The sequence below is a fragment of the Camelus bactrianus genome, chromosome 16 (assembly GCF_048773025.1).
Source record: "Camelus bactrianus isolate YW-2024 breed Bactrian camel chromosome 16, ASM4877302v1, whole genome shotgun sequence".
In the NCBI taxonomy this organism is placed as follows: domain Eukaryota; kingdom Metazoa; phylum Chordata; class Mammalia; order Artiodactyla; family Camelidae; genus Camelus; species Camelus bactrianus.
In genome coordinates, this window is record NC_133554.1 from 9,719,460 (window position 1) to 9,731,870 (window position 12,411).

At 50.4% G+C, this 12,411-nt stretch overlaps 3 protein-coding genes across 10 annotated transcripts in view; 2 read left to right on the top strand and 1 right to left on the bottom strand.

The window, feature by feature from the left end:
- The window catches only part of XAF1 (XIAP associated factor 1), a 12,960-nt gene extending 12,041 nt beyond the window's left edge, over positions 1 to 919 (top strand). For all 4 annotated transcript variants that reach the window (XM_010954669.3, XM_010954668.3, XM_045516482.2 and 1 more), the window contains 2 exons: positions 364 to 436; positions 754 to 919. In XM_010954669.3, the coding sequence (XP_010952971.1) occupies positions 364 to 420 (57 nt within the window). In that variant the 3' untranslated portion in view covers positions 421 to 436; positions 754 to 919. The remainder of the gene's footprint in view (positions 1 to 363; positions 437 to 753) is intronic.
- LOC141573586 (U3 small nucleolar RNA-associated protein 18 homolog) overlaps positions 1 to 12,411 on the bottom strand; it is a 43,308-nt gene that overhangs the window by 1,414 nt on the left and 29,483 nt on the right. Inside the window, exon 7 of one of the 4 annotated variants that reach the window (XR_012499410.1) lies at positions 10,481 to 10,499. The exons of the other annotated variants lie outside the window; for them this stretch is intronic. The gene's annotated coding sequence lies outside the window, so the exon portion shown is untranslated. Of the gene's footprint in view, positions 1 to 10,480; positions 10,500 to 12,411 lie in introns of those variants that run through there. 4 annotated transcript variants of the gene reach the window in all.
- On the top strand, positions 811 to 8,702 carry LOC123613390 (F-box only protein 39). Of its 2 annotated transcripts, XM_074342513.1 has the most exons (4): positions 811 to 947; positions 4,887 to 5,992; positions 6,894 to 7,070; positions 7,422 to 8,702. In XM_074342513.1, the coding sequence occupies exons 2-4, from the start codon at positions 4,967 to 4,969 to the stop codon at positions 7,548 to 7,550; spliced, it is 1,332 nt and encodes a 443-aa protein (XP_074198614.1). In that variant the 5' UTR covers positions 811 to 947; positions 4,887 to 4,966; the 3' UTR covers positions 7,551 to 8,702. The 2 variants fall into 2 exon arrangements, with proteins under 2 accessions (XP_074198614.1, XP_074198613.1); XM_074342512.1 differs by lacking the exon at positions 811 to 947 and having other exon boundaries at positions 1,066 to 5,992.

The following is a 12,411-nucleotide window of genomic DNA, read 5'->3' on the forward strand; positions in this document are numbered from 1 at the left end:
TTGCATCTTAATGTTATGACATCAATATCCAAGGACATCAATATCCAAGGACATCCCTCCAAGTCAAATGATGTGTTTCCCTCCTTTTTTTTTAATGGCCGCATAAGAGTCCATGGTGTGTGTCCTCTAATGTGTTCATCCACTACCCGCCCCAACCCCTGATAATGACAGGCCTCTATTAAACATTGTCTCAAGGCTCCCGTGAACCCTTCCTGGCTCACTGGGCTCCAGGCCTTTTCTATGCTGTCTGTAGCTCAGGGTTCCTGCTCTGGGAACTGGGGATAGCAGTACCCAAAGATACCCCAGGAACTAACTCTTCCCACTTTAAACACATTGAACTTTTTAAAACGTCCGTTTCTTTAGGAGAAATGCTTGTGGTTAGCTTCGTCAAAAGGAAAACAAGTGAGAAGTTCCAGCTAGAACCGGAAAAGAAAAGGTACGACAAACGTAAATGATTCTGTTTTTATACTGGTTTTTCAGCATGCTTTCTATGCTAGTCTTTTTCTTTTCTTTTCTTTTCTTCTTATTTCTCATCTTTTGGGGGGGGAGTAATTAGGTTTATTTATTTATGTATGTATTTTTAATGGAGGTACTGGGGATTGAGCCCCGGACCTCACACATGCACTCTACCACTGAGCTATACCCTCCCCTGTGCTAGTCTTTACTTGGGAAAAAAAGATGGGTTTTATTCACTGGGTTTCTTTCTTGTAGAAGAAAAGGTCTGGATTTTAACTATTTTCTTTCTTTTAACAGAGATCTTGGTTTGCCCAAGAGCCACAGATAAACCAGGAGAAAAAAGTGTTCCAGCTCTTCTGCCTGAGAGTTCTGATCAAGCATCCAGGCCCCACACTGCCTAGATACCGGGGACCCAGCTTTGTCCCTGGAGAATAAAGGGCCTTCCCTGAAAGCCTGTCCAGCACCTTTAGAGTTCTCACTGGTTTTCCAGGGTTGGTGACAGTGGGGTGAGGCAGTACACAAGGAAAGGGGAGTGGGTGGCAGAAAAAAAGAAAGAAGGCAGGAGGAAGAAAAAAGTGAGGCTGGGTGGCAGGTGAAGGCCAGGTAAGGGCGCAAAAGGGTGCCCCTGAAGGCTGTTGGCAGGGACAGCAGCTGGGAGACACCTTGAGATGCAACCGACCTCCCAGCAAACAGCACACCCCTACCTTTCTGCCTGGCCTTTGGGGAGACCAGTTGGGGCACCAGCCCTTACCAGGGAGGGAAGGGCCCAAGACAGTGGGTGGTTAGGTGAGCCCTACCCTCCCAAAACTGGAGAGGTGGAGTGGTTCTCAAGCCTTGTCACATCGCTAAGACAGGTTTGCTTAAGGCTCTCATTGGGAACCCTGTCTAAGGGGGCCAGGGTGGGGGGAGTGGAAGCCGAGGCAGAGCGCTCTGCCGTGCTTTCCCAAAGAGAAGCGTGCTCGCTGGGTCCCCCGGACAGGACAGAACCCCAGGGCTGGGTCCGGACGGGGAAGGTGACGACAGCGCGGGCCTGAGCCCCAAGTCTGGGGCAGAACCTCTTCCTCGCAGGAAGAGGGACAGGCAGCGGATGTGGGGTTGAGCTTCCTGCCTCCCGGCCCCCCAGCCAGGGCGCCTTCGGGAAATTCTGCGCGGGGACTCGTCTTGGCCACCCCCCACCCCCGCGCACCATCGGCTGGGCTGGTCACCCCAGGTTTGGGCCCCGCGGCCTTGGGGATGCGCAGAGCCCCGCAGGTGGCGGCGCGTCACAAAGGCGGGGCCACTCGGCCTTTAGCCTCAACGGGGGCCCCGGGCGCGGACCCCGCGGTGGCGGAGTTAGTGTCGGGGCAGAGGCGGCGCGGGCGGGACAGGCCGGCGCTCGAGGTCCCTGCAGCCGGAGCAGCGGGGCGCAGCGAACGGTAACTGGCGGTGCGGGCTGGGGGTGGGTGGTCTGGACGCCCCGAGAACCCCGCGGGGAGGGGTGGGCTGCCCTCCTCCCCCGCCTCCCCCGGGAGGCTTCCGGGCCACCTCTCCTGTCCCAGCGATCGATCGGACACCCAGGTTTCCTTCCAGGATTGACAGCTGTGTGACGTAATGAACCAAGCCTGGGTTGGAGCGTTCTCAGGCTGGGTTCGAATCCCATCTCCCCACTTACCACGCCATCTCACAGGGACACTTCCCTACCCTTCTAACACCTCTGTTTCCCCACCTTGTGAAATGAGTGTGTTCAGACCTCCATACAGGGGTGTTGCAGAAGCACCTTGGCACTAACTCTCTGATGGCAGCAAACATTTGTATAACATTTACTATGTGCCAGGCACTGTTCTGGTGCTTTCCATATATCAGCCCATTTAACTCCCCCAGCACAAGGAGGAAGGTACTATTATTACCCCTATTTACAGATGTGGAGACTAAGACACAAAGAAATTGACTAATTTGCCTTAAGGTCACATACAGCAGTTGACAGAACCAGGATCTAACCTACTACACTCACTGCCTCTGGCACAGGGGAGAGGGGTGTGGGGGGAGGGGGGTCCAGGTAATGGCATATGACTTTTGGACCACTTGCGACACCTTTCCCAGCCCACCAAAGATATTCTCCCAACCCTACCCTATGACTTAAAGTGTCTGATAATTCTGACCCATGACCTTGCTGGGGCAAAGGGCTTCGTTTGATCAGCTTTCAGACTGCTTTAGTTTTTCTTAGGTACCTTGCTCCTTGCTAAGTGCTGTGGAGTCCCCTAGCCTCGGGTAGTTTGTATGTGATTGAAGACACAACCTTATTTCCTCATCAGTTAAATGTTTAAGTACCTCCTCAAAAGAAAAATGAGGCTGCCCCTAGTCTCAAGGAGTGTGTGGGTTTTGTGAGAGAGACAGGCTTAGACACAGACTATACTAAGGGGTGGACACTGAGAAAGGGGAAAGAGAAGGGGGCAGGCTGAGCCCACTGGAGCCCTGTGTCCTGGGTGGGGACAGGCAGGCTGCTGCCAATTCCCATGTGGAAGTCTGTCTGGATGGGAGATGGGAGGGCCAGCTGGAGGCACGAGCCAAACTGTTCAGTAGATGATGACAGGGTAGTGAGGACAAAGGCATGGGAGAAGACCCCAAAAGTAAGTCCCCTACAGGAGCTTGCCTGCAGGAGCTCCCTTGAGGATGCTCACTGCCACTGTGGTGCTGGGGGTGAGCTGGAAGAGGCCTGGGGGTCCATCATGGGGGAAGTGGATAGGAGAAGGGCGGGGATCCCTACAAAGGGGCTTACTCAGATGACAGATCCAGTGGGTGAGACGTACACAGGGCAACATGAATGACGTTTACAAATACTGAATGCACGTTTGGCAAGCCACACACAAAAAGAAGCACATCAAACACATGGAATAGTTGACTATGGTGTGGAACAATGGAGTGGGACAGAGTTAAAAGGAAATAAATAACTAGAATCAAAGAGAGGTCTTTTCCAGACAAGTGTCTGTCCTGAACTGGAAAAAAAAAGGAAAAAAGAAAGATTAATTTGTCCCCATGCACCCAAGGCCTGAAAAGTGGAGGTAGGGAAAAAATACAAAAGAAACAAGAGAAAGCTCAGGTCTAACCTGGACCCTGTTACTAATTTGCTGTGTGAACATAGGCAAGCCCTGTCACTTCTCTGGGCCCAGTTTCCACCTGTTTAAAAAAAAAAATCAATTCTCAGATCTCTTCCAGCTCTAAGTTTTTATGAGCCATGGTAAATAATCTTGGGCCACTTGGTAGAGAAACCAATACAAGCTTTATGGAGTGCTAGGGCTTGAACCTTAGAGAATGGGGCTTGGGGAGAGGTAAAGAAAGGGAGGAGAGCTCTCAGACAGGGGAAACATTGAAAGCAAAGCCATGAAGATTACAGTGGATGGTTGTGAAAAGTCTGACCCAGGGCTCAATGTGTCAGGTGGGGCCTGAGCCCAGCTCTCCCCTGGGACTTCCTACCCTGGCTGGCGTACCACCTACAATCCAACTGCCAAGTCAGAGACCTTCCAGTCCTCCTAGTTCTATATTCACCAGTTACCAAAGAACTCGCAAGCCCACCCCCACTCCCACTATAATGCTGCTTTAGTCCAAGGCTTTGAGCCTGGACTCTGCTCTGAAACATCCTTCCTCCACTCCCCCTGAGTATCCTTTCTACACCTCAAGACTGACCACATCACTTCTGGATGAGTGATCCTTCCATCTTCCCTGGCCTCAGCTGAGGTTCTCCATCCTTCTTCTGCTGCTATACCTTTCCAATATAAACACAGCCAACAGCAATGGCGCCCAACACAATGATTCTCATCCAGAGACGATGTCAGATTCTAAAGTCTTGAGAAGAGGAGACAGTGGGTATCCATCAAGGACACAGCCTTTATCGTATCATTCAGGGCATTTAGAATGATGCCCTTGAACCAGTACCTCCCACAGTTTCAGCTCCAATTCCATCACTCCCTGCCCGTCACAAGTTAAGTTGCAAACAGTGTGAACACATCAGATACGCTCACAGTTCTGTGGCTTTGCACGTCTTAGTCCCTCTGCCTGGAGTATACCAGTTCCTCCACCACCAACCTGGTCTGCCTTGCAAATCCTACTCACCCTACGAAACCCAGCTCAGATGCCACCTCCTCTGAGCAGCCTTCTTTACTTCCTCCTTACCTAGACAAAACTAATCACCCCTTGTTTTCGCTACCCTGCGCCATGAATATGCCTGAAGCTTTTCACTTCTCCCACAGGGTTGTAATTGAGTCCTGGTCTGTGTACCTGATGGACCCCCAATAGGCTGTGAATTCTTGCAGGTGTTCACTGCTTGGTGGATTAATTATTGCACCCCCTGCACCAGCACAGTACCTACACATGGCGCCAATGGTGCAAGTTTGTTCCATTGGGTTTATTTAATAGGTGTTTGGCAGGTAATGGCTCTTCCTTTTCACTCTCCGCAGAAAACAAGTGATTGCTTTTCTCTCCTCATTTTTGGAAGCCCTGCCTACCACTCAGCTGTAGTGGACATCCTGGTTCCTTGATGGACGAAGAAAGCCAACTGATCCAGCCTCAAGACCAGAGCTGCTGGGCCGCTCTGCCCGATGTGTGCCTGCGTCATGTTTTCTGGTGGCTGGGAGACAGGGACAGGTCCAGAGCAGCCCTTGTCTGCAGAAAGTGGAACCAGATGATGTATTCAGCTGATCTCTGGCGATACAGAACCATCACGTTCAGTGGGAGACCTTCCAGGGTACACGCGTCTGAATTCGAGTCGGCTCTTTGGTATGTGAAGAAATTTGGTCATTATCTGGAGCACCTGGAGATCAAATTCCTGAATCCTTACAACGCTGTCCTAACCAAGAAGTTCCAGGTCACCATGCGAGGGCTTCTCTCATGTCTGGGCAAGAGTAACAACCGTCTGAAGTCTCTCTCCATCCAGCACCTGGAACTGGACCGCCTGGTCTGGAGGAACAGCATCAGGAGCTCGTTCATCAAAAGCCTGAGCTTCTTCTTGAAGAAGATGGGCAAACACCTGGATTATCTCAACCTGAAGGGGGCCAGGCTCACCGTGGAGCAAGGCTGCCACGTGCTCAACTCCCTGAGCTACTTAAGGAGCAAGAGCATGGTGTCGGAGCTCAACATCGAGGACTACTTCAGTCACCACCTCGCCGTCTACAGCAGCCTCCAGTTCCACAAGACCATGGCCACGTTCCGCAGCCTCGTGTCCCTGACCCTCAACTACAACTGCATCTCCGATGAGCTGCTGGAGAACTTGTGTGAGAACAATGCCGGTACCCTCTGGACCATGAACGTGAAGTGCCACGTCCATGACCCCCACAGCCAGGTCATCTGGGGCATGTCCTGGGCCAAGCTGGCCAGGCACGCCACCAGCCTCAAGGTGAACTTCTTCTTTGAGCGAGTCATGAAGCACGAGCGCTTGGCCCGGATCCTCCTGCAGGAGATCCCGGTCAGGAGCATCAGCCTGAGGAGCTGCTACTTCAGCGACCCGGACTGGTCCATGAGGCCCACTCTGACGGACCTCCTGCCCACCTTCCGGCACACCCTGCAGGTAGGTATGCCCTGAGGGCCGGGGGGCTTGTGAGGAGTGACGGCTGTCTGCTCTTGGCTGGGCTCACACACACTCACTCAATCTCAAGTTGAAGTCCTGGAACATGTCACCAGACTAAGCCTCCCCTGGTCCCCCAAGACTACAGCAGAGGACAAAAGCTACTGCTCACTTCCTGTACGTGGAACCAATTCCTAATTGGCTGACAGCCAAGGAAGGCCCTCTATCCCCCAGCTCAGTGCGGCGAGGCTGAGCAACGAGGCGCCCCTACAGGTGAGCAGCAGCAGGCCAGCAGCCCCTCCCACCCTTCCACCTGGTCACAGCAGCGCACAGGAAACAGTGTGACTCTGAACCAGACAAAAAGCCAAATCCGACCCAAAGCACTGAAGAGCTCAGAGGGGCGGGCTGTTCTCTAACCTGGCGGCTCACCATCTATAAAATCACGATCATTCTGTCCCTCCTAAGGACCTCACAGAAGGCTTATGATTAATGTTCACAGGCATAAATACCCCTACTTACAGAGAGGGATTACAGAATGCTAAGGGCTCATTAACACTCAGACAGCCCTGAAGTGCACAGGCAGACGCCACTGCTACCCTTCCTCAGAAGAAATGGAGGTCTGGGCACCCCCCCCCCCCACTCCCAGTCACCCGGCTGGTCTACCGCCAGGCTGGGACCAGCACCTTGGTCTCCAGACTCCAGATACATTGCCCCCAAACTCCAAGTTTTGCAAATGTGGTTAAGATCCTTTCATTCCCAAATCCCTTCCTCTGACGACAGCATGTCCAGTGTTCCTTTTCCACATGGCTATCTGGCCAAAGGTGGGTCATGAGGTGTTATGGAACAATCCAGCCAGTCCCAGCATCTCTGCCCACATCTGTCTTCCCCTCTGGCACTTTTCCAGAAGCTAACTTTTGAGTTCAACAACAACCATGAGTCTCTGGACGAGGAGCTGCACCTCCTCATCTTATCCTGCAGGAAGTTGTTTTATTTCAAAATCTGGGCTTTCCTCGATGTTAAGTTTGTGGAACGGATCCTGAAGAGTCAGGAAGAAGGGCAGTGTGCTCTGCGCACACTCAAGGTAAGAGCCACCCCCAGGGGGGTTCCACGGGGTTGGGGCAGGGGCATCCGGCCCCAGGGTGGGAGGCGTCCAGCCACAGTGCTCCTGCTCTGGGACAAAGGTCGGGGATGAGGCAGGGCGTCAGAGGAGTGGGGGGACGGACATCTCATGAGACTGTCTGTTGGAAATGAACAATTTCATGGAAAGGAATCTGGAGATTTCATCCTTACTAGTTGGGTTTAGGTTTTTCCTGATTCTGCCAACAACTGTACGTGTCCGTCACCGGACTGTCTCTGGGGCCTGGATGATGTAGTCACTGTGTGTGTGTGTGTGCGCGCACGTGCATGCGGGGGTGTTTCTCTCTCTGCACAGGTGAGAATTTACACAAACAGATGTGAGACGAATGAAGAGGACAGGACACTGCGGGAAATTTACAGGAAGTACAGAAAGCTGATCGATTCAGAGCTTAACTATTTTGTCATCGCCTACCCCATGATGTAAGGAGCGCTCTCCACAGGAAGAAAGCTAGGAGCACTTTGAACTTGACAATCTGGTCCACGTAGAACGACACTTGGGGCATCCCCTAGCCCCACCCCCTTTTCTCGTCTCTCTCCTTGTTGCCAGTTTCACACCAACATGACACCCCAGCAACGTCTGGGACTGCTGGTCACGTGAAGACCCCAGGTGACTTTAAAGTGCTATCTTTACCAACCATCCGGGGTGATTTCTCTTTTTCTCATTTGCTCTTGCTTTTTGACCCTCGCTCAGCCACGGAGCTGAAAGCCCAAAGCTGCTCAGAGCAGGGTCTTTCTAGAGGACCCTGACTCCTGCTAACCTCGCTCCTGAAAAGGAGTTAACTAACTAGCCGGGGAGCAAGCAGAGCCGCGTTTTCCACTGACTGACACTGTCAGTTCAGAAATGCTCCCTATCCTGGCTGACCTTTGTGTCAGAGCCTCGTGACACAGACCTTGGCCAGGCCTGATCTCAGATGAATGAACCTGCCAGCAAGCCCTCATGTGAAGCAGGGAAATCCTGCTCGGAGCCGGACTCCCTCCCAGGGAAGGAGATCAGCCCCGAATTCATCTGTGCTGTGGACTCAGCAATCCCACACCTGCTTTTCTGGCGTCTCTTCTATTTATTCCCCATACAGGCAGCGTGGTGCCCAGCCCGGGGTGAACGCCCAGTCCTCACGTGGGGCTGAACAAATGGCCGGTGCATTCATATTCACCAAGAATTTGTAACGTCATGGGGAGATGTTCCTAATGCCATGCGAAGTGAAAAAAGCAGGACACAAAACTGTATTTAGTGTGACGTCAATCGTGTAAAACACATATAAAGTGTTTTTTTTTTTAAGCATAGAAGAGATACACCAAAAATGTTAAGTTATCTCTGAGTGGTGGGATTATGGGTGATTTTTATTTTCCTTCTTATGCTTTCTCCTATTTTTCAAATTTTCTACAATGACCATGTCATTTTTATAGTCATGGGGAAATCTAGTGTGTTTTAAATAAGGAGTAATGGTAAGGCCCACGCCAGAGAGATGTATTGCTTCTGGTCTTTCGAGTTTTGTGCACATAGCTGTATATAGGGTTTTTTTTTTCTTCAATAGGTACGAATTAATAAAGTCTCAGAATACTTTTGACAAGCATCTCATTTCAGACTTTTGTCTCATCTTTGGTATGTGGTGTCCATATTTATGCTTAGCTTTTCAGGTCTTTGTTAAAGTTCATGTGTATCTGGTGCTTTTCCGTGTCCACAGCTTTTCCAAAGTCACGGTCTCACCTGAATGTCCCTACAGTGCGTGGCTATGGTTCCTGTTTCCTGAACATTCAGAGAAGACCGACACTGGCGAGGGGAGTGGGGTCCCCATCTGAGGGGAGCTCCCAGGTCTCATGGGAGAAGACCTTGAAGAGACTTAATATGCTGAACCAGGAGGAGTTCTTGGGAACCATCCAGTGCCCGTGGGCCAGAGAGGAGGCAGCTTGCTCGAGGGGAGAGGGAAGCTTCAGCTGGAATTCAGACCACCTGGGAGACTGACTGACTGACTGACTGGTATAATACTTTGCTCATAGTGTGAACCAGTTCTGGTTAGTTTCCGCTCATCCCCAAACACAGAATCTACGTGTAGAGGACTCTTTTGTGGAAAACATGTTAACATAAGTAACATTTTTATGAGCCTGTTTTCCATAAAAGAGTGGTTTCGTTTTACAGTCTTGCCAATCCCTTGCCTGTCCGGCTTAATAGCAGACGGCTGGGTTCTCACCCCTGCTTCTGCAGCCTGTGGTAACGTCACACCTGGTGGGGCCTCCGGAAAACTCCAGAAAGAATGAGAGTCAGAAAGGCACATCCTGTCTTGCTGTTAGTGGATCCCCTGAATAAAGGTCTCAAGGACCCTTGAAGATTCCGCGGACCACGCAGAGAACTACGGCACAGACTCCCCTGCTCCCGGAGGAATCAAAACAGGATCAAGACTGCGAGCGTCCTGGGGGGAAATGCAGAACACACTAGGTTTCCGAACCCACGGATTTTTAACAGGTGTTCACTTTTTAAATTACTGCAGTCAGAGGCACAGCGGCAGGTGGAGACACAGCCCTGTGGCCTCGCTGTGTGACAGCTTGTCCACGCCCGCCCACCTCCCGCAGCCCGGGGCAAGATGCCTCCCACCCGCCTCACCCGGGGGAGGGTCCGCGAAGAGCACCCAGGTTTTTGCAGAAACACCCAGGAGAGCCTGGCATGTCCTGTCTGGTGTTTATGACCAGGAAACACATTCTGACTCCCCAGGGCCGCCTTGAGCTGTAGGCCACCAAATGACTGGGGCCAATTCCTCTGAATTTCCCAGGGCAGGAGGAAAGTAGGGCTGTGATCAAACCAAAGTGTAAACTGTTACCCCAGGCAAATTGACAATAAAAAGGCAGTTTTTTGTTTTTGAAAAGTCATTTCCAAAAGACACTTCTTTTCTATGATTCTTTTAAAAAAAAGCAAATGGCCACTTACACAAAGTGCAATTTTCTACCTCTACGTCATCCTACGTGGGCAGCCTCTTTACTCCTAGAAGGCCTCGATGTAGCAAGTTTTCTTTTGAAAATTCGGGGGCAACGTCGCAAGCATCGTTTTCATTTTATGTACACAGGCCTTCTCTAAGCGGACAGTAAATCTAACCAGGGTGCTGGGCACTTCTCACTGGCCAAACGTGGTCTGTTATGCTACCATTTCTATCTTCTGAGATCAAGACCCAGCAGAAACGATGAGCAAGCACCGGCAGGCCCGCTGCTTCCACCTCCTGTCGACCGGGCTCCGCTCACCTGTTAAGGCCTTCGTCCCGTGTTGCTGTTGTCCGGTTCAGGTGAGGCACCTGTCACCGACTGGGGTTCTGCTCACCTGCTGGGCCCATTAAGGAGTCCAGATGAGGTGAGGTCTCATCCAGTCCGAACAGAGTTATCACCCCAGGTCCTGTAAATTGTAACAACCTCCATGGGGTTCGAGTGGCCACCACCGTCACCCTGCCGGGCCCCACGCCCAGAGGCGCCACGTCCTTGCTGAGCCCCTGGAGATGGGGCTTTGGTGGGACTGGCTCGGAGGTGGGGGCGGGGGAGAGGCCCTAGTTTCACTGTTTGAGATCCTGTCAGTGAGAACGCATTAGAAATTGTAAAGCGCTCTTGCTGGACAGGAGAGCTCTCTGTAAGGGCTGGAGCCTGTGAGCACTGCCACCTCTGCCCCAGACCGCTGGGTGCCCACCCCTGCTGCTTCCCAAGCCTCAGTCTTCCCATCTTGTACAATGAGGACAGTGGATAAGGTGAGTGGTTTTCCATCTGTGCTTCCCTAGGACCCGCTGTACATTACATCCCATGAATTATTTCTTTTATAGCAGGAAATCTGTGCCTCTTAATCCCTTTCACCTGTTTTGTCCGTTCTTCCACTCTCCTCCCCTCTGGCAGTCACCCGTTTGTTCTCTATATCTATGACACTGTTTCTGTTTTGTTTTGCTTGTCTGTTTTGTTTTTTAGATTCCACGTGTAAGTATTTGTCTCCCTCTGTCTGACTTATTTCACTTAGCATAATACCCTCTAGGTCCATCCATGTTGTCACATGCGGCAAGATTTCACTCTTTTTTTTTTTATGGCTGAATAGGATTCCATTGTGTGTGTGTGTGTGCGTGCGTGCGAGCGCGTGCGCTGCATCTTCTCAAACCAATCATCTGTTGATGGGCACTTGGTTTGTGTCAGTGTCTGGGTTATTGTAAATAATGCTGCAATGAATATAGGGGTGTATATATCTTTTTGAATTACTGTTTTTGTTTTCTTCCGGTAAACACCCAGAAGTGGAATTGCTGGATCATATGGTGGTTCCATTTTTAGGGTTTTTTTGAGGAACCTCTATAGTGGCTATACCATTTTACATTCCCACGAATGGTACGTGGAAGTTCCCGTTCCTCTCCATCCTTGCCAACACTGGTTGTTTCTTGTCTTTATGATCATAGCCATTGTAACAGACGTGAGGTGCTATCTCGTGGTTTTGATTTGCATTGTCCTGATGATTAGAGATGTCGAGCATCTTTTCATGTGCCTGTTGGCCATCTGTGTGTCTTCTTTGGGCAAATGTTTATTCAGATCCTCTGTCCGTTTTTAAACTGGGTTGTTTACTTTTTTGATACTGAGTTGGATGAGTTCTGTGTATATTTCAGATACCAACCCCTATTGGCTATGTTGTTTGCAAACATCTTCTCGCCTGACCTGTGTATCTCTAGATTTCTCCTCCTATGAATAAAAGAAGCCCCTTTTGTGAGTTTGTGAGTGTGAGGTTGATCCAGTACTGCCCACAGGGGACCATCATAAGGAAGCTTGATTTTTGCCTCCCAGTCTTCATTCAGACTTGTTCCGTGGGGGTGGTTCATTATCACCCTTTTGAATTGAATACAGAGACGGGGTTTTTTGGACACTCTTCTTTGGCAAAAAAATTCCTAGATCACTTCAAGTTCTAAAAGTCTCATTTCAGTAATTGCAATTTTAAAGAATATACAGAATGGTCAAATTAATGGAGATGGAGGATAGAATAGTGCTTGCCAGGGGTGGGGGGCCGGGGCTAATGGGGAGTTATTGTTTGGTGGGCATGGGGTTTCCACTGGGGATGATGAAAATCTTCTAGAGATGGATTTATAACAATGTTATAACGTGTACTTGGTGCCACGGAATTATACATTTAAAAACGGTTAAAATGGTAAATTTTATGTTATGTTTTACCACAATTAAAAATGCAAAAAAGTACAACCCAAAAAATAATTTAAAGTTTATTTGAGGAAAACGTCTCCCTTGTACCTTCCCCATCTGTTTTTTTTGTTTTGTTTCTTGACTCTGCATATGCTTTT